Source organism: Cyanistes caeruleus, chromosome 19 (assembly GCF_971803275.1).
Source record: "Cyanistes caeruleus chromosome 19, bCyaCae1.hap1.1, whole genome shotgun sequence".
Classification (NCBI taxonomy): Eukaryota; Metazoa; Chordata; class Aves; order Passeriformes; family Paridae; genus Cyanistes; species Cyanistes caeruleus.
Window position 1 is genome coordinate 6,157,445 of NC_141719.1, and position 27,194 is coordinate 6,184,638.

General features: G+C 38.9%; 1 protein-coding gene across 10 annotated transcripts in view; it reads right to left on the minus strand.

Annotated features, from left to right (window-relative positions):
* SPAG9 (sperm associated antigen 9) overlaps positions 1 to 27,194 on the minus strand; it is a 58,059-nt gene that overhangs the window by 19,654 nt on the left and 11,211 nt on the right. For 2 of the 10 annotated variants that reach the window (XM_086857353.1, XM_086857350.1), the window contains exons 3-13: positions 20,841 to 20,911; positions 14,309 to 14,403; positions 9,581 to 9,734; positions 6,625 to 6,835; positions 6,047 to 6,146; positions 5,355 to 5,476; positions 2,800 to 2,814; positions 2,287 to 2,344; positions 1,639 to 1,791; positions 1,502 to 1,553; positions 947 to 1,077 (exon numbers count right to left, since the gene is read on the minus strand). In XM_086857353.1, the coding sequence (XP_086713479.1) occupies positions 947 to 1,077; positions 1,502 to 1,553; positions 1,639 to 1,791; positions 2,287 to 2,344; positions 2,800 to 2,814; positions 5,355 to 5,476; positions 6,047 to 6,146; positions 6,625 to 6,835; positions 9,581 to 9,734; positions 14,309 to 14,403; positions 20,841 to 20,911 (1,162 nt within the window). Of the gene's footprint in view, positions 1 to 946; positions 1,078 to 1,501; positions 1,554 to 1,638; positions 1,792 to 2,286; positions 2,345 to 2,799; positions 2,815 to 3,889; positions 3,902 to 5,354; positions 5,477 to 6,046; positions 6,147 to 6,624; positions 6,836 to 9,580; positions 9,735 to 13,475; positions 13,947 to 14,308; positions 14,404 to 20,840; positions 20,912 to 27,194 lie in introns of those variants that run through there. The other 8 variants (XM_086857354.1, XM_086857352.1, XM_086857357.1 and 5 more) reach the window with 5 other exon arrangements.

Genomic DNA, 27,194 nt, shown 5'->3' on the forward strand with positions numbered 1-27,194 from the left:
AACTTCATCCACATTTCTTTGCAACCCAAACAAACTAGCAACTTTTCAGACAGAAGAGACAAGTCTGCATAACACTTTGTAATGAAAAGAGCTTGAAGAAAGCAGCAAACCATTTAAAATTATTCTGTCCCCTATTTAATATTTTAACCATTGCTTTTTTGTTTTAAAGCCTGTTAATCTTCAATACATCAGTAAATAATTGATAAAGTAAGTGTTCCTGTAGCCATAGATAAGAGATAGGAGAGGATTTCTACATCAGAAACAGCTACAGAAAAACAAGCCACGGCTGTTGAGATTGTGCATTTTTCCTCCCAGTCACAGGCATGAGGACAATGGGAACAATTACATGTCACTGCTGTCCATGGCCAGCAGGCAGCACCACAGCCTCTGATACCTGTGCTCAGGGACAAGGATGAGCTGAGGTCTGAGACTTAGGTTTTTAAACTATACCTTCCACACAACTAAATATTCAGGATGCAAATGAGACCAAATCACCATCTTAATTGCTCATATTTAACACACCTTGCACAACTTTCAACTGTTTTATCCTGAACAACCTAAGTCCTTCCAAAGAAATTTTATGCTCAGTCTGAAGGCTACGTAATCTGTATTTTGACATCACAAGGTATGTGTACACGCAGAGTAATTTTTACTGCCCATCAGATTAATGTTGTTTACAATTACCAACTTTTGTAACTGTTCTAAAATAAGAATCCCTTGAAAAAATGTATTTCACATCATATGAAGTAACATCTTCACTGTGATGAAGATGTTCACTCCACTTGGTGAGGTATCACCAAGAACTATTCTGACAAATTTTATGCCCATAACTTAAAAACAATGTTCCTCATGGGCATGAGGAAAACAGGCAGAAGCCAATGAACCTGTTGACCAGATCACTCTGCAGCTAAAAACCACAAGGAGCTCTGTCAAAGATCCTTTTCACCTTATCATCTCAGTCCATCGGACAGCCTCCTGCAGCTCCATCAGCCTCTCCTTGTACTGGTTCCTCTCCATCAGCACTCGGGCCATTTCCACACGCGTGAAGCGTTTCCGCTGCGCCGTGGGGACATCGCTCTGGGCACACAAAAACACACATGGCAGGGACAAATGAGCACCACAGGGCCCTGCAGAGCCACCCTCTGCCTCCTGGTAACAGCCAGGCTAGGGCACAACCCCAGATTTCAAGTAGTTAAGGGCCTTGGAAATCTGAGTTTTACCTTCCTCTCCTCCCATCCTTTGTATGTGATATAACATGAATTAAAACATTTCTTCAAATAAAGAGTGTGATAATAGTGGGCAGAGAGGAAAGCAAGCAAACCAATCACTGCCAATTTAAGTTTACTTGTGCCCTTTAGACCTTCTGTCATTTCTACACAGAGAGGAACTGTACCACTAATTATTAGGCAGTAAGTTTTAGTAGAACTCATTAAGCACACAGACTTCTAGTGTCCCATTCAATTACACACACAAAACCACACACACATATATATCCACCTACATCATCATCCTCTTTAGCCTTCTGTCTTGCTTCCTCTGCTTCTGCACGAGCTCTAGATACAAAATAAAAACCAGCTGCATTAAACACCACAGAAGAGTTTTTCTTTTACTTTTTTACGTGAATTAAATTAAACTTACTTTCTCAGCTCTTCTTCCAATTCTTTATTCTTCTCTTCAAGCTTTTGTTTTGCTTGCTTTACAGCTTCTAATTCACCTTGTAGTACATCCTTCTCACAGGTCAATTCATCCACCTTTGCTATTAAATCATTCTTCACTACATTCAGTGCATTTCTACATGAACATTGAAAACACATGGTTACAAGGATGACCATGGTCTCACAGTCCAGCCTGGATTTATTTTTGAAGACCTACACATTTCTTACACAGAGATACTGTAAAAAGATACAGCTTTCCTAGAAGTCAAACCATCTCCCCCCATCCAAATCTCCAACATTCAACCACATTCACATCCTCTCTATTAGAAAAAAGTACTGATAAATCAGTCCTCAACAGTGCTCCACTGGATTTGCCTCTGCACTTAAAGCTGCATGTCTTTCACAGAGTTGATCTCATCAGGACACAGCACTGCATGTCTTGGAGCCTTACAAGGATAAAAGCAGATTTTGCTTCTTAGGCCCTTAATTTCTAGAAGACCAACTCAGACAACTCTCCACTACTCTTAGAACTGAAAGCACATTTGTGTAGTTTCAATTCTGTATCAGGACATTGAAGATATAATGAAATAACAGGAAGTCAGTAATTATGACTTCTCACAGTCTCACTTACTTTGTTTCCAGCAGCTGAGTGTTTTCCAAAATAAGGTTTTCAACCTCACGCCCCATTCCTTTCAAAGGAAACAAACACATGAAATTAGCAAATAAAATTGATGTGTTTACAAAACTTGTGTTTTGCCACTGTTTAAAGTCAACTGAATTTTAAGTATGACAAACTTGTCAGAAGAACTGTGAACTAGCTGAAGTTGCAGGTCCAACCTCCTTTCTAAAACTTTTCCCCCCACCTTCTCCCAGTCTGACTTCAATTAAAGCCCAAAGACATCCCTGACTAAGCACAGGCCAGTGCTGCTACTCTGTATTTTTAGAAGATACTTCAGTACTTAAAACCAAGCACAGCATATGTTGCAGGAGTGTTAGACCACAAAAAGTTAAGTTTAAAATGATCAACTGCCTTTTACACCACGTTAGATACCAAAGAGTATCAGTTATGGACACAAGACATGCTGAATATAAAGTTCAGATTGTGAAAGCCCTGCAGATTTCCCCAGAACAAATGATACCTTACCAAAGAAATTATGGTCTTTAAAGCCCATGCATTCCATGTAGAGCAAAAACAAGAACAAGAAACATTTCATGTGAGGTGTAGTATGAGCGAGGAGTAATAAAATATTTAGATTTAGGAAGTAAGAGTGAATTAAAACAAAGCCACCACCAAAAATGTGAAGTGGGATGTGATATGATTAGAAGCAGGATTTATACAGAAGACTGATGTTGAAGAATTTAAGTTTGCTGCAACCATTTCCATTGGTTAAACTTCTTATAAAAATCAGTAACAATAAAAGTCTCTCATTTTCTGTGAGTCCTTGGAAAAAATTCTAAGCCATTCAGAAGTTTCCAATTAATATGCTATTATGGAAAAAAGTGAACATAACTTTTCAAGTAACAACTTCAGTGTTACTTAAATTTCTGGAAATTAATTTCTCACCCTATTTTTTGCACACCTTGTGTAATTTTCAGAATTTTAAAAAAGGTAATTTCAGGAGAGTATAATTATTTTGCATCTTGCACAGCAAAATAATTACCACACAGATAACAGCAGAAATTATGTTAATTCAAGATTAACATAATGAATGAAAAAGGTATCTTAATGGTGGAGGCCTTTTAAAATACTTTAGGAATACAATCTTCTAAATAACTTTGGCAGCAGAATACTTTAAAGATATTTGGATAACAAAGAAAATAAGTATCTATAAATAGATATGCAAGTCAAAGTTCCCTCTTTTGACATTTACCTCTCTGGGTTTTGGATTAAAATTAAATAACATTTACTGAAGTAACTTAGCCATGATTAATTTATCAATATCAGGTGAAATCCCCTATACTACAGCCATCAAGAGATTTTATTCACGTTGCTACTGCTTTTTAAACACTTTCAATATTCACAGATAAAAGCAGGTAGGATCACATCCAACAGGCTTCAGGATCTTTTATAATGCAAGAACAAAAACTAGAAAGCTAGGGTGCAACAGCAAAAAAAAAAGTTACCAAGCAAAGAAAAAATGCAGAGAATGTATTTTATGAGAGCAGCAGCCAAGAATGCCTAACTGGAGAAGCAACAGATTTCAAAGATTTTTTGAAAAAAGAAGCATACACACCAGAATATTCCCCTGGGTATGCAGCCCAAGAGAAAACAGATTAGAGAATCCCAATTAACTATTTTTACACAACTCCATACTGAAGTTTAATGCTCACTTAGAACACGTCCAAATGCTTCACACAGACTAGCCTGGATACAGGTGTGACTTTTCAGGTTTTGGACTACAGTTGTCCTCAAACTGAAATGACGATTTTAAAATAAAATTTTCAGACCAACACATTCTGCATAACAAATGCAGGAATAACTCTAGGGTTAGTTTGCACACACTGGTGCTTCCAGCAATAGATTTACAGAAAATGGTAATAAACTCACTGACAAACCCTTAATAAGTTATACTAAAAAGTATATTACTTTTTGCTCATGAAAAACAAAGCATTAGAATCAGGATATCCTGACAATAGTTTGATTTCTTTAATCAATTTATCACAGCTAAGGGATGGGTGTTACTCCATGTTAATACTTCTCCAGTATCTGTATTTTTGCATGCAGAATGTGTGATTAGTTGTCCCTGTGACAATGGAATGACATCCAAGAGTTTTGGGTGGAGTATGTTGCACTAAGGATGTGGAGAGCCTCACAAAATGACAACAAAGAAAAACCATCTCAGACTGGAAATGGGCCCATTACTCATAATGAGTAATACCTGCAGAAATGTCACCTGTTTGATGTAAAATAAGTTTCTGGAGGAAGAGTGAACAACCAGAAATCCAGATTGCATACAGGAGTTTTAAGTGCTAACAATCTGTATTTTTGTAGGGTCAGAGTACAGAAGCAAACAAGCTGCTGATTGTCTGCCTACAGCCCATTTCAAAAGCACCCGAGAGTGGCATCTGCATTTTATACATTCCATAGTATTCATTATTTCAAAATGAAGCCTGAACAATTATATAGCAAAAAATAACTTGCTATGTTGTTTATAGAAAGAGCATTCTTCTGATGAGATTTCTGATCTGATTTCTGACCCAAAAATCAAGTTTTTTTCAGTCAGCCTAGAAGTAACAACAAGCTGCTTAGTGGAAGGAGAAATGTGGGTTTCCCCTCCCCTATAAATTAACAGTTTGATTCTCAAATTACCACCACTCCATTTGCTGCAATTCTCCTTCAAGTTAAAATCCCTAAGGAGGTGATAAAGCCAGGCCACTAGAGATCAGGCACGACCTGAATAAAACTACCTAGAACTAGTTCAAGGCAAAAATCCTTCCTGAAGATAAAAATCCTTACATAAGAGAAAATACAGGGAGAAATGGAGAAGAGTGAAGGAAGTGCCCCAAAAGATTAAGATCATTATACAAAGAGAAAGAACAAACACTTTCTTCTGGTTTTGCATTCCAATGACTACCTCAGGATGCTACTCAAACAATTTTAATGCAAATGAAGCCTAACAATAAATCCAGCAATAATAATTAAGTACTTCCTAAAAAGGAAAATTGCTGTATACAGCATCTTTAAATAACCTTTCTTACCCAGTAAATCTGCACCTTCATCCACATCTCCAATTAGGCCAGAACCAGCAGATGACAGCTCTTCAAAGAGTGACTCTGTGTTACGGTCAAATGCTTTGTTCTTGATGCCTTTGGTGGGAGTGCTGGGCAGAGAATTAAACAAGACATGAAAAGCAGGGACATAACACTCCCACAACAAAGAAAAGCTTGCTCTGGATTTTTTTACCAGTAGTTCATTTGTTCCCTCAAACAAGCCCCACAAGTTTTCAGTTAGCTTAAAAGTTCTAGATTATATTTTCAAATACTGTTGTGCCATCAAGATCCCAAACTTGAAGCAGTTGCTGATACTGAGCTGGACATTATTTTAATAAATTAAAGTATATCAAGTTTTGGCCTATATAAATTCAGTTGTGTCAGGGCTTAGTTAGCCCAAATGCCTGAAGAACAGACAGCTCAGCAAAACTGGAAGTCATTTAATATAACAAGAATGCAAGAGAACTGAATAGTAGGAGGTCAAAATATTCCTCTGGTCAGAGAAGGGGCTCCTTTCACACAAAGCTCTTACACCCCTAAGATTCACCACACTGGGTAATTTTATCTTTCTCATCACAAGAATGAAACAAAGACAAGAAAAAGGAAAATTCCCCTACAGAACATCTTTAAATAACCTTCTAAAATTTGTCTTCTTCCTCAAATCACAAAACACAACTTACCTGGAACCCTTATATCCACTGATGTCTTTATCCATATCCAACTCTGGAGTTGAGTCAATGATTGCCTGAACTTCAGATTTTTCTTCATTTTCATTTCCCCCTGGGGCAAAGCAAGTGGTACATGCCCATAATCAGAATCATCATGACATACTAACTACATGTTGTAGTTCTTAATGAACCACCAACTTAGGATACTTCTGTTCAAAGACTTATCAAGGTAATCAAATGAAAAGACCCACAGATTTTGATACTCTAGACACTGGAATTTCTAGATCACTTCTGAATTTAACACAAGTCATCCAACAGCACTTATTTCCTACTATTTCTGCAATTAAAACCATGATGTCCAATACTTCGTGACTTTGTGCCTTTTCTACTGCCAAAGAAACGTCATAAAAAAATTCTGATTCTGAAGAAAAAAGGACTAAAGTCACCAAAAACAACCTCTGACCAATATTTTATACTTAAAATATTGAGTAAAAATCCCATTTTCATTTGTGGCACAGCAAAAGATAATTAATAAGTGATCAAATAAGAGGTCCATAGTAACCCTACATTAAGAAGTTGAAGCAGCTCACCAGTGCACACATTTCTTGTCTCTTGAGCTGCCTGTATTTCAATATTCTTGCTTACATCCAGTTTCTCATTCGACATCTCTCTGTCCTTTGCAAGCCCTTCAACATTTTCCTTTTGAGGGGTTTCAGCAGGCAGCACAGGATCATCTGAAGCAGCTGTGGATGCTGGAGTAGTACATTTGGATCCTGCTTGGCTAACATCAGAGAGCTCATCCTAGAATTGCACCATTACCAGTAAAAAATGAACATAAAGTGTTAATAGAAGAGATGGGCATATAAACTAAGGAACAGACAACAAAACCACTGTATTATACCGAAAATTACACAAATGCAAAGACAGATAAATAAAAAGAATATTTTAAGCCATACAGTCATCTTTAGCCTATGGCTGTTTCACTGATGGCAGTTATAGCTAAATAAAAATGCCTTTATTTTTAATAGTAATGTTTGATCTCAGCTGATAATATTAGTCACAACTTTAAGGTACTTTTCCATGAAGTCTTCCAGAAAACAAGCAGCATTCTCATTCTAAGAGTCCTCCTAGCTGCACAATGAACTGCTACATTTTCCCAAAGCTGATACAAAATTAATGATTCAGAATATACATGGTACCTTAAAAAGCAGCCACTGAAGCACTGATGCAAACATGGATTTAACTACATAAAACTGTAGTAATTCATAGAATCATAATCACAGAATGGTTTTGGCTGGGAAGGACCTTAAAGATCATCTTCTTCCAACCCCCTAGTCTAGTGGTGAGCAGGGACTGTCCACTAGACCATGGTGCTTCAAGCCCTGTCCAAGCTGGCCATGAACATTCCCAGATTTGCAAGCTCTTCACTCAGGTTTTATGCACTTTCCAGTCTGAACTGTGAGCACTGGCTGACACTGGCAATGAGACATGGAACTGTGGTAACTCCTTGTCCAGTTAAGATTTCAGATCCACCAAGGAACATCAGTAAACAGCTCCTCCTCCAAAGCTGATTCTTGGTAACAATTTACAGTGACACTGTGTCAAGACCCACAAGTATTGCATTAATTATGGACTTAATCCAGATTGGGACCATTACTCAGACAGAGCTGCATCAAGCACCGGGTGGAAGGGCAGAGTGGATTGTGTGTGACACAACCTGAATATACCAACAGCCCTTTTTTGACTCTTCTCTCATCTCCTTCATCCACATTTTACCTCCCATTCATGCCCAGACCTACATCAGATGTCTGATCTATGACTTAAGGAGCACATTACAGTGAACAACAGCTCACTGCAGAGAGGAAAACAAGCCTGCCTGTTCAGGCCAATAGTTTCTAGCACACAGCATTAGAGTGATCTTGTTGTGGAAAATAAAGATGAAACCTGAGGTTGCTGTGTGCAAAAGAAAGGCAGAATGGTAACCCTTTATCAGAAGTTCTTGTAGGGTTTGTCTGGGAATCAGAGGTGAGAGCAAGGCTCCTGGACAAGTCTGCTAAATTTTTTTAAGGTAACATGACTGAACTTGTCAAGAACAAAACAGGTTTAATGCAAAATAGATTTTGCAAAGCACAAATTCACTGCATGCCTTTTTGAGGATGAAATGAAACTGAATTTTAAGATAAATTTTATTTAAAAAAAAACACAGCAGAGACCTGCATGTAGATATACACTGTCTCTCTTGTACTTAGCATAAGATTACTATGAATTTTAACTTACAAATTTCTCCTTTTGGAACTTACTAAGGCAAAATTTTTATTTGTGTGGGGACAGGAAGCAAAATACACATTTATGTGTATCAGCATAAATTTAAAGCTTGCTTCCTACAGTAACGTCTCCACACTGAATTTGCAAGCCCTAGAAATAAAAAATACAGCACTAATTGCCTATCAATTACTGACAGTTGTCATTGTTTAATAGTAAACTGCAGAATAACCAATTATTAATATGTGATTTTCTGTCAAAAGTATTCAGAAATACAGACACCTCTAAAGGAATAAAAAAAAAGAAAAAACCACTACCCAAAGGCCTTTTGAATGGGTGAAGTTGAGGGACTGGCTAATGGTTCTTCATACTTGAGTGAGCAGATACAGAAGGGAGGAAGTGGTGCCCCTTACTAAGAGCATCCAGAGCTCACGCAAACAAGGAATAAAACCTCAGCAGAGCTGCTGGCTCTGTTTAGACATTGGAACATCTTTGTATTCCAAGAGCATCCACTAACTGATGCAGCACAAACTGATCACTGACTTTCACACACAAAGCTCAAGGAAAATAGCCTGACAACAGCACAAGAAAAAACGGGAAATAGAATGGTCCTTTCCCTAAGGGAATTTCAAATCACCTCATCTATTTTATATTTCTGACTTTATGGTATCTTTTTAGCTTACTCTTGGAAACCACACATTAAACTGTTAAGAGTATTTGTTCTAGAACTAAAGAAAAGCAAAAGCAACTTCATTAAGTGACACCAAATTAATCAGAATATCTCAAAGCCTAAACATTTGCAAGTCAGTGCTGTGTTGACTTAGCAAAATTGACTTTTTTGGTTATGTTGCCTGAAAAAAAAGAAAAAATAGTTTAAAAATTCAATAATTAAATCTGAAGGAGTAACTCATCTGCAATGCTGTGCAGGATAAAACTAATTAGACTGTTTCCACTATCTAGTAACATATCTAGTGTAGAAAAACAAGTTGGAACCTTTAAAAAGGGTTCCTCATCAGAAAGAAAAGACCCACTGCAGAGAATAAAAGGAGAACTAACCTGTATTATGACTCATTTGGAAAATGCCCCCAAAACTTTGTTTCTTGTACTAAGAAGGTTCCCTCAAAGCTCACTGGAGTAAACAATGCACCTGCCATATACAGAGAGGTTTTAGGGGTCTACCACCTGTCTTTCAATTTGGGGTTGTTCTTTTTTCCATCCTCCCAGAGATCTACCATCTGTTATGGGAGTTTTTCCTGCCACACAAGGCAGCCAGGCTGTGCTCACCTTGAGGCTGGTGTGGGACCGTGGCTGGCTCAGCTCGTGGAATTTCCAGTGCTCTGCTGCCGGTGTTTCTGCCACCTCCCTCTGAGCCTCAGGCGTGAGGAGAGCATCTCCTGCAGGTAATGGGAAGATGCCCAGGGATATTGGACGCTCCTTCCTGTTGGAAAGACAGGCAGGGTTCATCAGCCATCTCAGATGTCCCACAGTTTATTTTCCTGCAGGCCTCTGGAATCAGCAGGGAAGTGGTGTAATTCCACATTCAAACATCCAGACGCTGCTCCATTAAATGCGCAGTGCAGCACACCCACACTGTGCCACAGCACCCAATAATTCCTCATTTCACAATTGCCAAGTCCATTCCATGGCTTTAAATAGCAGTTATTGATTTATACTGCATCTAATCTGTAGCAAACAGAAGTTTCACAGACATAAAACACCAACAGAAGTATAAGACAAAAGTGTCCCCTTACTTCAGTTTGAAATTAGTTTTCATTGGCTACTATTAAAAATATCATTTTGCACCCTTTTCTTCAAGATATAACCACATAATTTCTACAACAGCAAACAGCTAAATCATCAACTGAAACATTTGCAAAACTGTAAACAGTAAGCCTCAAGCAACTCTTCTCAAATCATTGGGTATTTTATTCCTGAAGACCACAGAAATTACATGGATTTGTGTAAGAGAAAAGCAATGGGCCAGGAATTACCAATGCTACAACTGGCTCTGCTAAAAATTGTGTAGTTTTACCCAAGATCAGTTCAACACCCTGCTTCACCCTAAAGCTGCACAAAAGCTTGTGCCAGCAAAGCAAATTATTTCATCACAAATTTTCACTTTTTCACTCTTTCTACTTCCCTATGGCAAACAGCATTTGGAAATTTGGAAGGTTTATGTAGTAACCCCAAAAAGAAACAAAAAATCCCCAGGTCAGTAGTGTGCTCAGTGAACAAGAGGATTCATTCTTCCTGCTAGGAAGAGACAAAAACATTGTGTGCAATGCCATTCATAAGATGCTTTGGCCAGTCCTGAAAAGGAAAAATATCAGCCAGGCTTAGAACTGAGATAAGCAAAGTGTTTGTTTAGGCAGAACAATGTAATGCAGAAAAAAATGACTATAATCAAGTAGCACAGCTTTAAGTATAGTAGAAGATAAAAGTGTGTGCAAGTGATGTCATAGTTTTCACATTTTAGCATTATAAAAGGTCAAGTCACAACCAAATGTGCTTTCTTTCACAAGGCCCCTCACAAATGAAACATAACCTAGGCAGAATTGGTATTTGCATACAAAATACATGCTAATATATGGCAGGGAGCACTGAAAAGCAAAAGTTAAGCATTTTTGGACATATTTTTGATTTTATTTACTTTGAAGAAAAGTTAGTGAAGAAGGGATTTTATTTACCAAGTAATCAGTAAACTCCCTTTGGCAAATTTTACATTGTCAAACTCACAATGTTCAAACAGCAAACAATTCTAATTGGCATGAACCTTTCCAGTCCAGGTGTACAAATATGCTCCTTGTCACAAAAACCTTTACACTTAATTCTCCTATTGGACCTATCTTGGCCTTTCAGAAATATTATTCCAAATTAAGTCAGTAATTGTGAAGTAGTATGCAGCAAAGTGAGTAAAGCAAAATCAGGGTTACAAAATTCAAAAATTTTTAATCTGGGTTACAAAATTCAAAAGAGCTGATAATGTTCCAGCATCTGCAACTGCTGGAATGAGAAACCCCGCAGTGGATTCCAAGGATTCCCACTATTGTAACACGTCCTGCTTTGCTTTAGATTTCCCATAACTCTCAGGCGTGTGAGGAACAAAAGACAGGCCATTCCATTGGATAAGAAGTGCAGGAACAAAAAGGAGGAAGAAAAGCTCCTCTTCAGTGGCTGACAGAGCTGCATTGTGAAGGGTTTGAACTTAGGCAGAGGCTCCAGCACATTTCCTTATTGCAGGACTTGCCAGAAAGGCAGATGCTTTGCAATCCTCAAGAGAGAGAATATTAAATGGGCACCAAAACAGTTCCTACCTGACATTGCTTTTTTTTTCCAGATTAATTTGAAAGAAATTTTATAATAAAACATATTTTGATGTGTTGGAACAGAGGTCACGTGAATTGCAAGGCTGTACAGTAAATGAAGTTTGCAAAAGAGACTAATTTTGGAAACGAAGCTTTATTATGTGAATGTCTGCATGAAATGAAATAATTGAAATGAGACTGAAGTAATTTCCATTTATTTCACTGCTTGTTGAGCAGAAAGCAAAGAACCTCTTCTGCTTTCCCAGTGCCCAAAAACATACGAAAATGCCACGGTAAGCAGAATGTAAACAAGTATTTTAAAGGCCTAAATTATTATTCTGAAGTGATGCACTAAATTATTTACAGGAACCTTTAAGAACTTTAAGGTTTTCTGTTCTAAAATCTGACTAGTGTTACAAAATAGAAACAATTCTTCTACCATTAGATTTCTTCATCCTAGATTTTTATCTCTTTTTTTTAAATGAATGAAGATTAAGAAAGTGAGTTCCAGTTCATGTAATTCCTAAAGCAAATTAGAAGAGCAGGAAACAGCATAGTTTCCCTAAACCCCTCAAATCCATTAAATACTCCAAGGGACCAAAATCATGTTACAAAAAAAAAAAAAAAAAATACCAAAAAAAACCCAAACAAACAATCTATTCTTTAAACCTTCAACTTAAACCTTAGTCTTCTTAGACTCCTAAAACTTAAAAATATCTTATAAGTTACTGAATATGAAGTTCTGTTTTGGTTTTGTTTGGTTTTAGAGTTGGGAAATATTTGTTCTGGGTTTGGGTTTCCCCCCCTTTTAAACAAACATAGCCTTACTAACTAGATCAATCCATAGGGTTTTAATCAAAATCTATTTTATTTCTTCGTATTTAAATACTCATTCAAGTTTTTTATCAGCTGCTGGTATAAATTGGTATTTCTTTCATCTACTGATTGCCTTTAACCTTTGGAACATTTCTGTGCTCACAGACCCAAGTTAAAAGCAAATTACCATATGAAGTCTACATGCACCATTAAGGAGGAAAAAGCACATAGCTGTTCAGAAAACACTAATTTCCAGCATTTTTCCCATTTAAAATAAAATTTACTATTAAATTTATAACCACAGCTAAAACATGTCAAGTTTTCAGGCCAGAAAGGTGCATTTTAAAACTTTTCCAGCTGTTTTCCATCTGTAATTATAGTATTAAAACATGTCAAGATTACTTTTGGCCACAACATTCTAATGCATTTCTGTCTGCTACTGCTCCAAGCACGTAGGACAAACAGAACATAACCTGGGGGGGGGAAAGACAGCTGGCAATTTGCCATACAAGTACAGGAACAGAGGAGAGGGTAACATTTGGCTGAACAATAGTGAATAGGCTTTAAGAGCTCTAATGCTTAAATAATGAAAGACTTTTTTTCCCCCCACCAACCAATAATCAGATTTTTTGAAAATAACATTATCAGTTAATTACTGTTGTTTTAATATCAATTGATCTTACATAAGCCTTTTGATTAAAACAGGTGCAGTTTAACAGTACAAAGCCTCACACTGCATACATCTATGCTACACAAGATCAGCCAAGTACTTGACAATACACTGAACGTGAGCTTTATCCCTGACATTAACATTGCAGCTTTTGCAGCAGGTTACAATAAACTGATGTTAAAAGCTTTGCACAAAACAGAGATACATAAAGTGACCTAAAATAAAAGGCAATGAAAAAAAAATAGATTATATGTCTGTACACAGACACATTTACAACAAAGCCTGACATTTATATATAATTTACTTCTCTAATTCGTTTGAAAAAGCAGAACAGAAAGTAGGGGAGCAGCAAGAGAACACAAAGACAGGGTTCAGTGGGTCAGAGTACCTGAGGATCCTTGGGAGGTTCTGCGTCAGAGCTGGCACCCCAGTGGAAATGGAAAAGTGCACGAGCAGCAGAACAGAGAGCGACACCAGGATGGCCGAGTTAATGACCACCGCCCCGCCAACGAAGCCAAACACAAACAGCAGCATGCAGCCCGGATTCATGGCGCTGTGCTGGCATGGTGGAACGCCGGCTCCGAGAAGGCTACGCAGGGGCCAAGGGGGGATCTTTGTAGGCAAAGTCTGTCATTCAGCCGCCACCACAAAAACAATGCCATCAGCAGCAGCAGTGTTCCACTCTTCTGCAGCAGCTCCAGAGCAATGACATCACCGCCCTCCTCCCCCTCGCCGCTCCTCGCAGCATTGATGCGGTAGCGCAGAGGCACAGCCAGCCCAGGAGTGCTTCTCCCTCCTTCCACGAAGGGTTCAGAGGCTCCAAAGCCCCCAGATCTGCATAATCTGTTCCCAGAGAGCCCTGAGGACGAGCAGGGACCACGCATGCACCTCCAGAGCCCCGCACACAAAGACGCAGCCAGACCTCGGCGGTGCTGGGACAGCCACTGACATTTTCCTTGCCTGCCCCAACACCAACACTCGAAAAAGCTGAAATTGTTTAAGGCTAATTAATGCATGAAGTAGATCTCAGTGCTTAGCAGCACGACAGCAAAAGCCTCTTTCTATGGATTTCTACGTTGTTCTCTTACCGCATTGCAATCGTACAACAAATCTTTCTGATTCAGCCAAACCGTTGTTGTAGGATTAAAGAACAAAGTCTTGCAAACACAAATGAATGGAATTTTTTCTCATTTCAGGGTGAGAGAGCAATAAATAGCTTACCTAATTCTACTGTGTGTTGTGGATTCTAGCTGATCACCCCCTGTTAGCTGATGAAGTTTGGTTCTTTCCAAGTGCTCCATATAATTGTGTATCATCTGTTTAAAAGGACAGAAACAGCAAGAAATATTTAGTAACACGTACTACAACTGCACAGTTCTTGACCAATATATTCTCCCTCTGTAATGCTAAATAGTAAAAGCATTTAGAGACATTAAAGAAATAAAGAAGCAAAATTATACAGTGTGTAAAACCACAAATCAGAAAAGTCCATAATAAATTAAAAATTTTGGACAACTTCCTTGTACCTTCATGCACAGGAAACATCCTAAGGTTAAAGAAAGTGAGAGCAATATTTCAAACATGAGTTTGGAAAAGAAGTACCATGTTCAAATCCATTTTGAACATGTACATCTGTATTCTGTGGACCTCTATGCCCAGCAGATATTCGCATTTTTTACATGATACATAATAGGTACTGTAGGTCTAATCACAAAGTACTGTGAAGGTCAGACAATAGGCCCCCTCAAATATTAAACACTCTGAATCTGCAGACTAATTATCAGATTATTTCTGTAGGCAGAAATAGGAAGTCCCCATTTCTCCTCCTTTTTTCTTCTAAAATACAAACAAACTTAAGCTTTCTGTATTTTCTACAAGGGAAGTTTGGTTTTAAATTATCTAGGCTGACATCTCATTAAAAGGACAGAATGGGTGTGGATTTTTAGCACTCAAGATGAGCTCTGCTCGCTCTCTCTTTCTCACAAGAGACACAAGACAACATGGTACTCCTGCAGTCATGACTTAAGTCATATAATATGACTTAATCTATAAATCATGACTTATTTAATGAGTCCTGACTCCCATGGCCAAAGGATGCTGCTCTCAGCAGGTAACTAGGACATGCATACAGAAAAGGACCAGGTATCACTGCATCATTCCAAGGGCTTCATTTGGACACTTAAAACTGAACTTAAAACTGGGTAAGCCTGAGTAGAAGCCTCATGTGCAATTTGGTATTTTTAGCACTTCCAACATTCACGTTCACAGATGAATAGGGCTCTAGGAACAATAAAGGAAGAAAAATCACAGGTGTACTGCAGAGGAATTTAATGTAATTTTTTTTTTCCTGAGACATATTCAGGTCATATCTTAACAGCTTCCTCTAGAAAAAAAAAACAAACCTATTCTTTAAAACTGTAATTTCTTCTGCTGTTCTACAAAGGGTATACAAACACTTCAGATTACTGATATTACCAAGCATTTGTACAACTGGTTTATATAATCTTTTCTTCTGGGAGCAGCTGCACACATGAGTACTGAACTCAGCAGGACCTGAAAACCTATGTTTACATATTACTCTCAAGACAGGTTTGATGTATCCAAGTTTGACCTTCAGATGCCACCAACCTCAGCTAGTGCCAGCTTCTCAAATGCTGCTTGTCAGCATTAGCTACATAGGAATAAATATTCTTAGTTTCAGATTTTTGTGATCAAACAAACTGGCTTAAGATATCCTTGACTGATGCATAGTCTTCAAATCAGTAATTCATGTTAAGTGCCGGTTACATACAGATGTTGGCTTTCCCAGCATTCACCTGAACTAATAAATATAATTCAGACCAGAAAAAAAATATCATGCTATTTTCAGAGAAGCATTATATAATGTACTTGGACTGCTGTCAAAAGCTTACAACATTTATCCTCCAATAAAACACAGTGTTTCACCAGACCATCCCATTTATTTTCTGATTGTTAATGCTTGCTTGCACAGAGGCAAACAAAAGGACTGAAAGCTCCACCTTCAACTATTCATATTTGTTTTTTTCCATTTTAACCAAGCAGCCAGAACTACGAGTTCCTATTGTTCCTTTGCACAGTTTTACATAAATTTATTATAATGCAGACAGTTTAGAAATTCCAGGGGAGGGGAGGAACCCCAAGAGTGCGTAACTTTGAAATGCACATTAGACCATTCTGTATCCTGTTCATGTATTCCCTCATCACAGGAGGAAGATATTGCTGACCTGTCTACAAACACTCATTTGCAGCACATCAAATTGGTTCCTCAAAGTAAAATATTAAACAGCACAACTGTTGTATTTTCAGCCAGTGAACAGAAAATGAGTTCTAGTACATCTCCAGGGAGCTGCTACCATCTGGGAAAAAAGAAGAGGGTCAGTAAAACCCACACAACTTTCATATTCTGCAAAAGACATGGTTTTAACCTAATCTCTGAGTCTGTTATTTTGTCTCCTGACATGTCTCATCACATTTATTACCCACAGAGGCTGAAGGGCAGGTCAATTTAAAGGACTATTCAATTTATATTGTTCTGCAGCTGAAAATGATGCTGATAATAAAATAAGCAAATCCATAGATCGCATACTTCAACACGATGCATATTAGCTATAGGAACCCAAAAATAAAATGAAAAACAAAATGTGCAGAGCTGCATGGCAACTTAAGATTCACAGAATCATCAAGTTCTATGTTCATGTGCAGTGCTGCACAGCAATTTCTCCACAGATCCAAGCTATATGTGCCTGTGGTGTCCAAAAAATCAGAACAGTGGTACCACCATGTCAAGCACCCACACTCTGCCTCAGTCCAGGGTCCCAAGGATATAAGTTGACAATACTGGAAAAGTGTCCACAAGGAAGAGTTCCTCACCCTCCCTCCCCATGGGATGGGGAGCTCCACAGCTGGTGCTGTAGAGTCATAAGAAATGGTGCGTGAATTCCCAACTTCCATAAACTTAATTTGAAGGTTAAAGTAATAAATACTGCAGCTTCTTGGGAAGTAAGCTCACTCTAACTGCTCATCTGCAATAAAACTTTGAAGACTCACTCCAAAACCACTGGGATTTGAACCAGATGACATTCAAAAATCTTTTCAATCTAAATGACCATCCAGTCTTGGCATATCCATGAAGTGCCATCCTGATCCAAAAACGTGTCATGAATTAATGCACTAGAATTCTGAGGGCTCAAAATCTGGTTAGAAGTTCTGCTGTTTTAGATTATTCAGCTGTTGAAATAAAAAGGTTTTAACATTACTGACAATTTAAAAATAGACTTAAATAGATTGAATTGCTCTCCACTCAGCACAATTTTTACTGACATTATGCTGGAGGACAGATGATAAATAATTGACTATGTCTACTCATCTTCAATACAAGCTGCAGTCAATATTTAATCATCCATAAAGTTTCATTATGGACAATTCGCTCTGCTGCCTATGAAGTCCACAAGTATTTTGAATACAACCAGTTGTCCCAAGGAATACACATCACCAACACAGAGCACTTCAGCATTGTTCTACTTAAATACATTCCTCAATTACAATTAGCTGAGGGGATTAAAGATAAACTTGGAACTTGGAAGAATTACCCTAGCTAAAGCATTTCACAGATCAGGTGTTAGCAGTTTTAAGGCACATGTACAAAAACAACTACAACATGCTTTTGAACACATTACAGCATGAACATGAAATCCATTTTCCCTTTGAATGCAATGTCTTTCCACCTCATAAAAATACTCAGATTGGTTTCCTCACATGGCATGTGACAAGTTTTACAACTGCAGAAGTGTTACAAGGCTTATCTACATCTTAAACTTCAGCACTCAGTAGAAGTCAATGAACATCCTGGCACTCATTTCAATTTCCACTCTTACAAACCACTTACAACCACTCCCAATGTATACAAGCCTGGCACTTGTTACAAACAAAGGTGGATATGCCATGTTGGGAATGTTGTTACCTGCACCTTTGCCTTAACCAGGTTGAGAGCATCTCCTTTATACCTTCCTTGCCCTTTTACTCCTCTTTCTTTTTTGTGTCACTGCTTTAGCTCCCCCGGAAAGGTTTTAGTAATTCTCTCGCTGCCAGACCAGGCTCAGTGCTACAGCTCTTGTTGCTTATCCTGCAGATCCAATCAGGCTGGGCATAAGCAGCTCCTCCCTTTGAGAATGTGCACCCAACTGTCTGTATATAGATCTTTCTCTGTCCCACATAATCTAGATTTATTGAGATAACAGATATTTCTAGAATCTCCTTGATATCAAAGTCCTAAACATACTTCCATGTAAGTACCTTTTTTCCTTTCAGCATTTGTGGTGAGTTTCTCACGTAAGTAAAAGCACCATTCCCACTGGAGAGCTTGATGCATTTTTATCCACACACAAGACAGTGTTGCTGACAGATACATAAGTATGTAAAGATGTTAAATCCAGGTTTTATAGATCAAGCTGTTAATGTTCAGCATAAGGCTTTAGAAAAACTATTTGCTTGAGCTGATATCCAAAGTCTAATCTCACAGACAACGTGAGAGCTGCCCATGCTTAGTTATAATTGTAAATAGACACCTCCATTAGCCTTCTCTTCGTGTCTCCTGCCCAGGGACTTGTTGGGGATGTGTTTATCCTAATGAACCTGACAAAGTCCATTCCCAATGCTGGAGCCAGGCTCACTGTTCTGTCATGTTGTATCAGTGCAGAACACTGAGAAACTTCCATGACCCAATTATGCTTCATTAAACTAAGCCCATATTCTGTGTGTCAGGGAAAGATATCGAACCACCTCAGCCTGGTGTTCCCCATAGAAGAAAAATAATAACTTCCTTAAATAGAGAAAAAAGAGGTTTATTTTGGAAACCTGTGCAGAGAGAAGCCACAGGTATCAGCCAGTTTTCCAGCAGATCTCAAGTATTGCTTTGCCTCAGTTTCCCAACTGAGTAATAAACATAAAAGCCTTAGTCAAGCCTTTAAAAAGCCACTGCCATAGTTATGAAGTTATGCCCTTTAGCTCTGCAGAAAATAGAAAGTAAGATTCTTTACATCCTACTCAGCAGACAAAACCACCCTGAATGGTTTGCCCTGAAAGAGGTACCAGCTGCAAAGGCAAAAAAGCAGTAAAGGCAAAAAAGCCCTCATTGGTACAAAGAGCAGACAGGTCTGCTTTAATCCAGGCACAAAAACAAGCCAGATTCTATAAACAGAACAGTATTTGAGATACAAGAGGCAACTGAGAGAATTCCCTTCTAAGTCAAAGAGCAAAGATTCAAAAACTTCTGTGTTAGACCACTGTCAACTATTCTGCTTTCCAGCACACCTCCCTCGGTTGTATGATTGCTTCCTGCACCTGGTCCTTTATAGTCAGAGAAAGATGAAAACAAGACTTTGCATGGTTAGGTTCCAGAAGTTCCACCTCAGCAACTCCAGCACACTGCTTTGTCACTCATCCCATCTGAGTGTTAGAGTATGATCAGCACAAGATCAAAACCCACTGCAAGCACAGGAAAGACAAGGAACCAGAGCACTGAAGTCTGAACATGTTCAGGCTGCTCCATCCATTCTGTTCTGACCAAACATTTTATCCTCAGGTTCTCATACCCTAATCCATTTAAAATCAAGCCAGTTAGCCCAAGTACAGTCTTAGTGGGAGTGAAGCTTAATGGGATATCCTGCACTCACACCAGTCAGCCCACCTCCCTCTCCAGAGAACAGCAGGACAGATACTGATTTAACAGAAGGGTGAGGGTAAAGCCTGTCCCCAGAGCTCTCCCCAGCCAGGGCAGCCCTGCTACCTCTGCATCTGCAGCCACCTCATTGCTGGGCAGGCTGGTGCTGCAAGTGCAATGCAGACCCTGTCTCTGGCAGGCTGAGCTCCCAGGAGAACTCCCAGCTCACACCACAACACACACATTGTGGAGAGGGATTGATTCAGCTCTCTGCTTTACATCCCTGGTGGAACTCCTCAAGGTGACTCAGTTTCAGCAGGTCTTGGTCCATTGGGACTGTAAATGGGTGACATTCCCTGGGGTGCTGAGCCAGCATCTTTGCTGGGCAGTGAACTCCAGCAAAGGCAGCCACAGACAGGTAGGGAAGGCTGAAAGGTGGGTATTGTGAAGGACATAGATACAGAATCTCAGGTCAGGAGTTGGAAGAGAAAGACATCCAACTCTGAAATATTCATCAGTGAAATAAAGAATAAGGGGGAGTGGGAGGTAGAAGGAAACAAATAATGAAGACAGAAGAGAGAAAAATTGCTAGAAATTAAGATTGCATAAAATGCAGTCACATTGCATCTTTAACACGACATCTGTCAAAGCAAGCATCTTAGAGCTAAATTAAAAAAATAAAAATCTTGCTAAATGCTCTGTTCATTATTTGGTCAATTGAAATAAAAACAATTGTGATTTCAGTAAGTATCAAAGATGGATCACTTGTAAAGACATCAGTGAAATGAACTCAGAAGGAAAGAAGTATCCCTTCCTAGTAAGACATGGAAGAAAACATTTTTAAAATTTCTCAATATCTGACAAAGCTATAAAAATTACAGCTGTGCAATCAAACATTGAGAAATAGACACTTGGATGTGAATGAGGAGAACTACATCAACAAATGAAGCCTGGTTACAACTTGGTGTACAAACCAAAATATTCAATAATGTTCCCAATTGCTCTCAACACCTGGTTTTCCACAGATCTGCATTTTTACAGGTACCCCAAAATCATCTTGGTGTAACAACCTACCTCTGTATGTCTTGAATGAAGTGCATTGTATTCCTTCTTGAGTTCTGCCTCCCGCTCCTCAAGTCTGCTAACTGGAAGAACAAAAAAAAAAAATTAAAACTAAATTTAGTGTTCTACTGAGACTGACTTGCCTAGGACTAAGCAAGCAGATCAGAGTATTCCTAGTAGTGAATAGCACAAAGCAGGATAAAAAGTATGTCAGTGTTTGTGTTTTTAAGCTCTTATCACAGAGCTTCTAAGTACATCAAGCAGCACAATCTTACAATTTGCATTCCCCCTAAAGAGCCCAAGTCCTATTTTCCTCTGCTGATTACTAGGCCAGCGAGGGGGGATTTTTCTGTTCAAGGCCAGTTCACTGCTCACCCCAATCCAGACTGTTTCACATGGAAACTGCAGGAAGAGTCACTCAATCCCAGATGAAGCCATGGGCTCCAGCTAAGGTCCTATATCAGTTCCCTAAAACACAATTTCCAGAGGTGTTTAACCAGGACAAACACAGACAAGGTATTTGTTGAAACAGGTTCAAGCCCTATGTGAAATTAAGGTTTCTGCTGGCATTCACTCACACTTCACTGAGCATTAAGGCAATAGATTTAAGGAGAGAAATCATTTGAATACTTCTGTAGGTATTCCAAGAAATTAAAATACATCTAGCAGATTTAGGAGAACTTTAGACAGTAAGTTCTTATTAAAGGGAGATGAAACAAACTGAGCAGCTCAGCTCATCTCTGCTATGTTTCAGCTCAGATGAAACTGAGCTGAAACCAACTGTGATATCCCAATGCAATTAATTTGCAGAAAAACTAACAGAATTCAGAACCTTCTACACACAACTTATTGTGTCATTCAAACACAAAACATTTTTGCTGCTTAGATGTGAATTCCATCTTTTTATTCAGTTATTTTTGAATACAATATTTATGTGACATAAACATGTATCAAATTGTGTAACTGAGCTTATTCTACTTGCTCTGTTTAAATATCGCTGGGAAAGTTCAAATGTATAGTTCCATGTTTCCAGAGAGTCATTGCCAGACACATATCAGCTGAAGACAAATGCTAAGATTTCTCTCTACCATTTGCATATTTTGATGTTGCCAGCTGGGTCTCCTGAAAATTAATTCTCAATATACCATTTATTTTTGATCTATAGATCTGTATTTTGGCACAGTATTTTATCATAATTATGTTTTAATGGAAAAAAGTCTTTGCCCAAGTCAAATGCTGGTAGCAAAATACATAAATGTCTATTTCGTATAAACATTCTGAACTCCTAATCTAATCTTGCTCTTTAAAGAACCTTAAGTTCCTTGACACAACCTCTTGCATAACCTATAAATATCTGGCTAAACTATTACATCAAATATTATTTATAACATTGCCAGATAGAATGATTCCATTTCTGCCCTCTTATCGAACGGAACAAAAGCTCTTTGGATCAAACAGCAGCAAGGGAGGCACAAGTATCTATAACACAACACAGAGAAAAAGATATTTTACAGCACAATGCATGCATCTAAAAAATACATAAATGATGGAGAACACTACTGAATGGAAGAGTTCAGTTGATTGTTTTGAGGCACAAGGTGTTTTAGGTCTCCTTGTACACTTGAAGTGCAGTTTTATGGAAGCCTTTGATAAGAGACTACAGAAACGAGTCAGAACTTACAATTAACAAAGCTATGATGTGACAGACCATATTTTATCCACTATCTTTGCCTGACATCCTAGTCATGAGTTATGAGATGTTAAAAAGCTGCCCATCAGATACTCAGCAGCTCCCACGTGAGCACACCATGCCCAGGTGTACCACAGCTCCCAGAGGATCTCCCTCATAACCTTTCCACTATGCTAAACCTCCTTTGGGAAAACAGGAGATCAGATAGTGCAAACTGCACAACTGATAGACCTCATGTTTGCTAAACCAGCTCCCTCTCCAACAAACAGTGTCCAAAGAGCCTCCCCGCTGCTTCTGGCCTCACCTGGAGCTCCCACACAAACCAGAGTGATGCACCCAACATTGTTCAGTGAGTTTGTGTCTAGACAATGCAGACAACTCCAGGGATGAATTCTGCAAGTGGATACTGGGAAAGTACTCAACAGTACATTTAATGAAGATTAACACCACATCAGGTGTTACCAACACCCTTCTTTGCAGCTGCCCAAAACCAGCCTTCAGGAAATCCTCAAAAGCATTTCCCACTGTTATGGATACAACACACGCTTGCACAGGGGTTGAGGTTCCATAAAGAAGCACACCACTTTCTCCATCTGTGAAGAAAGAAATGTTTTACAATGTTTTAAAACTTTAACGGCCCAGTTATAATAAATAATTCCTTGAATCAAGTCATTGAAGACAAATGTACATACCTAGTGATGCTGCATATTCAAGGGGGATATCTCCATTAGATCTGACCACTGTTTTCATTAGGTACAAAGGTTAAAATGATTACAAGCCCAGAAAATGATACAACTGACATTAAGCACTTTCTTCTGGAAGTCATTTCCAGCTGTGCAATACGTTACACTCCTAGAGCTGGAAGTTTCAGCCAGAAGAGGATGTACACTAAGCTACATACCCTCAACAGACACCACATCAACAGTCCTCAGAACTGGCTTTTCCAATACCAGCAGGATGAGACACAGCACCAGAAATCTATTCTACCCAAAATATGCCTCCCATCAAGATAAGATCTTGCCAAAACAACCAACAGAATACACTTTCTTTTTCCAGTTAAACACTGTGCAAGAGATCAGATATTCCCCAAGGATCAGAGATCACCACTGACTTGAACACAGAGTCAGAAGAATTTTGAAGAAGACCACTAGATTCTCACCTCAAAAACTTTGACAAACTTAAGTCACTATTAAAGGAACGCTCCCACCAGCAGTAACAGAAAACTAAACAATAGGGCAAAATGCCTTTCACTGGCACCCAGAAACACATTTTAAACTGAATTGTCACCAGTTCCATTTTAATACACCAACATACAAAGGAGTGGAAGTCTGGCCCTGATAACACCCCAGGTGGAATGGGGCTCTGTGCTGGCACTGCCTGCCACATCCTGGGTGTGCCAAGTGCCAACCAGATATAGCTCCTATCAATTTGACTTAAGTAACAATACAAAAATTCCTCTGATACTTCAGTCTCGGACTTTTTTGCACTAAGATGTCAAATTCTTATGGGTAGATGATAAAATTAGTTTGATTATATATATCCTAAATGGAAAAGTATCCATTGTCTCTGTTGCAATGTGTCTTTACAAAGCCATTACAAAGCCTTGTTACATCAAGGAAGATTTTACATTGCAAGATTATATTGTTTGAGATAATACATGTGCAAAATAAAACATTCAACAAAAAAGCTGCACTACTCACTCTTAGAAGCTTATGTGAAAAAACATACAAAGGTCTTCAAGCATCTTAAGTATGAGCATGAAATGCAATATTCTAGTGCTTTTAGCCTGATGAGAAGGCATCCCTCTGGAACATCACCACAAACTCAAACTCAAGGCCTAGTGTGAACTTCTCTGTCAACGTTCTAACGCTTTTAATGACCTGAGATACCAATCTTGATCAAAGTTCTCTCACAGAAAACCAATTAAGCCTAAAAATGGGAGATTAAATATAATAGTAAACTAGAGAAACTGGAGTTTCTGTCTCCTGACAGCATTATGAGGAATTAGGCAGCCAAGCTGCCCACCCTGCCTGTTTGAAAGTCAGAGCTTACCTCCCAAGTCTGATGGCTTTTACCAAGTTTGGAACACCCTTCATCTGTATGTTGTCCTCTGCCTCAAACTCCTGATAAGCCTGAGGGGGAGAAAGAGAAACACACCTGCTAGAATGGAAAATCCAACCAGTGTGATGCCTTCAAGAGGAATTTCAAGTTCCTCCTACACAAGCCAGGATGGAGATCCAGCTCATTAATGAGCCTTTCCTGGCACCAGGACTGTCTGAAGACTTTCCTAGGACAGCTTTCATCTGGCTCTATTCCTTAATGCAGGTCCCACACCAAAGTTAAGATGTAGATCCAGAAGGACCTTATGACCTCCTAATTAGTTGCCAAAGACTACACACATCACTCATGGACTGAAAAGAGGACTGAGCTATCAAACAAGTGTTTAACCTGGAAGTGGAAAGACCTGTAAATCAAACCTGCACAAAAAACCAATTTGTAAAACAAGCGAAAAATTCAATCCCTTGACAAGACCAACATCTTCAAGTAGCTCTTACACTGTGAACTACAGGTCTAGATCTCAGTTTAGTAAGTAGGGCACTTGAAATTATGAAGATAATTTAGTTGTCAAGAATGCTCTGTTGATAGCAAATATCAACACAATGGTCTTATCCCTGACATTTCTGGACTGTTCAAGTTCGCACTATGTCTCAGGCACACAAAATCCCTGCAATTTGTTACCAAAAACCTGACACAAAACTTTAAAAACAAAACCAACAAACTCTTTTAAACATTCTGCCACAACATTTAATATAAAGACAAGCACATGCCAGGACATCACTCATATATGCTGAAACTCAATCAAGAATATATACAAGAACCTTCTACACAAAATCTAGTGAAAAATCCAACTTCTTGCCCAGTCTCTGCACAAAGAAGTGTTTCACTGAGAAAACCTTTGATTGACTGCTTTGCAAACAGTGCAATGTTCAAATTTTGCTATTGAAGCAAGTCCTTGTCTGAGAAAATACACATGAAGTCAGTGTGGACACAGAAGCTTTAGCAGACGAGATTTGTTTTTAAAGCCAGTGAAAACTCAGGAATGTCATATTCTAAGAGACATTTGAAGTAATTTTCTTAATTACTGCAATATTTTTGAGCCACAGAATCACTATAACAACCAAACTCCATCACATAAACTACAATACTCCCTTAATTTAAAAACACACATCTGCAGTTAATTATACACTAGTGGATTTCAAGCTTTTCTCACCACTTTTGTTCACGTATATTAACAGCTAAGCTTAAAGCAGGGCAGTCACTGCTCTAATTTCCTGCTCCATTTTATCTTAGCCTTGAGTCCTGTAGCTTGGCTTGGTGCCTGCTCTGGAGCCAGCTGTACCCCCTGCACCATCTAGTGGGCTGCTGGCTCCCAAAACCACACAGACAGCAGGTCTTTGGGAACAGCTCTGGGCAGCCAGGAAAAGCACTTGGAAATGCAGAGCCAGTAGGAAAGCCTCCCTTTTCCAGCACACCCTGATACTCACACTTCTTACAGAAGGATTTTTCAGGTGTAGCGACTGATACCTGAGGCAGTGTAGCAAAGGGCAGGGGGAATCTGCCTGGTAAACAAACCTGAGATAATGATGGACATCATCAGAGATGAGGAACATCCCCACTGAGAACACACTAGCAAACAGCTCTGTTTCACATCTGCTAATTGAGAAATACAAGAACTCAAGCCATTCTGTTCTCCCTTTGCTGGAAATCAGATTAGTTCTGCTGCTGTCAGTCTGTGAAAATGAAGTAGGAACAATCCAGACCCCCACTGAACAAACCTGAACTTTTCAACTTCCTTCCAGGATCTACTGAAAAGCTTTCTTGTGTTCCTTGAAACAAACACCAGTTGAGGCATCCCTAGAAGCAGCATTTACTGACAGAGCTGTTTCACACCAGTTTAGTTATTCACATCACAATCTGTGCAGATACACAAATCAAATCTCAAAACGATTTTCTGGGAAGTTTTTGTTTCTGTTAAACTTCACAGCTGAAAGCTCACATCAGAGTCTTCCTGTTAACTACAGATCCACATGAGCTGCATGATATCCCATGTGCAGCGGTGTCTCAGATATTGGATACCTTCAGATTATCCATGAGTGGCTGTCTGCCTGGGTGTACATTACAGCAATGCTGGTGTCCTGAGAGCTCAGAAGAAAATCAAATATCAAATAACATCTGCAGGAACATTTGCAACAAAACCCAGTCTTGCATTTTCTCTTGAAGCCAATGGAAGCAATAGCTCTGTTTAGCTTCTGAGAAAAACAAATGTTTTTAGGTCAGCTTCTAAAGTGTTTGCCTCATACCCCAAATAAAACCTCCAGCAAGCAATAGCTGCACAGTGCCACCCAACACGGGAAATATCATCCCAAGAGTTGTGGCACATTTACAGCTCCAAAACCCAAGAGTTGTTTCTTAGGATTATACCTGTTTGGGGTTTGTTTGTTTGTTTTGTTAGGTTTCTTTCACAAATGTAGTTTTCCCCAAATGTAATCTATCTTGGACACAAAGCTCAGGTTTGATAAACTCAAATATGTAAATATATCTGTTGTCTTGTCAAATGCAGTTTGTTATTTTGGTTGTACTTTAGCACTAGGCAGATCCAGAGAAGGAGATAAATC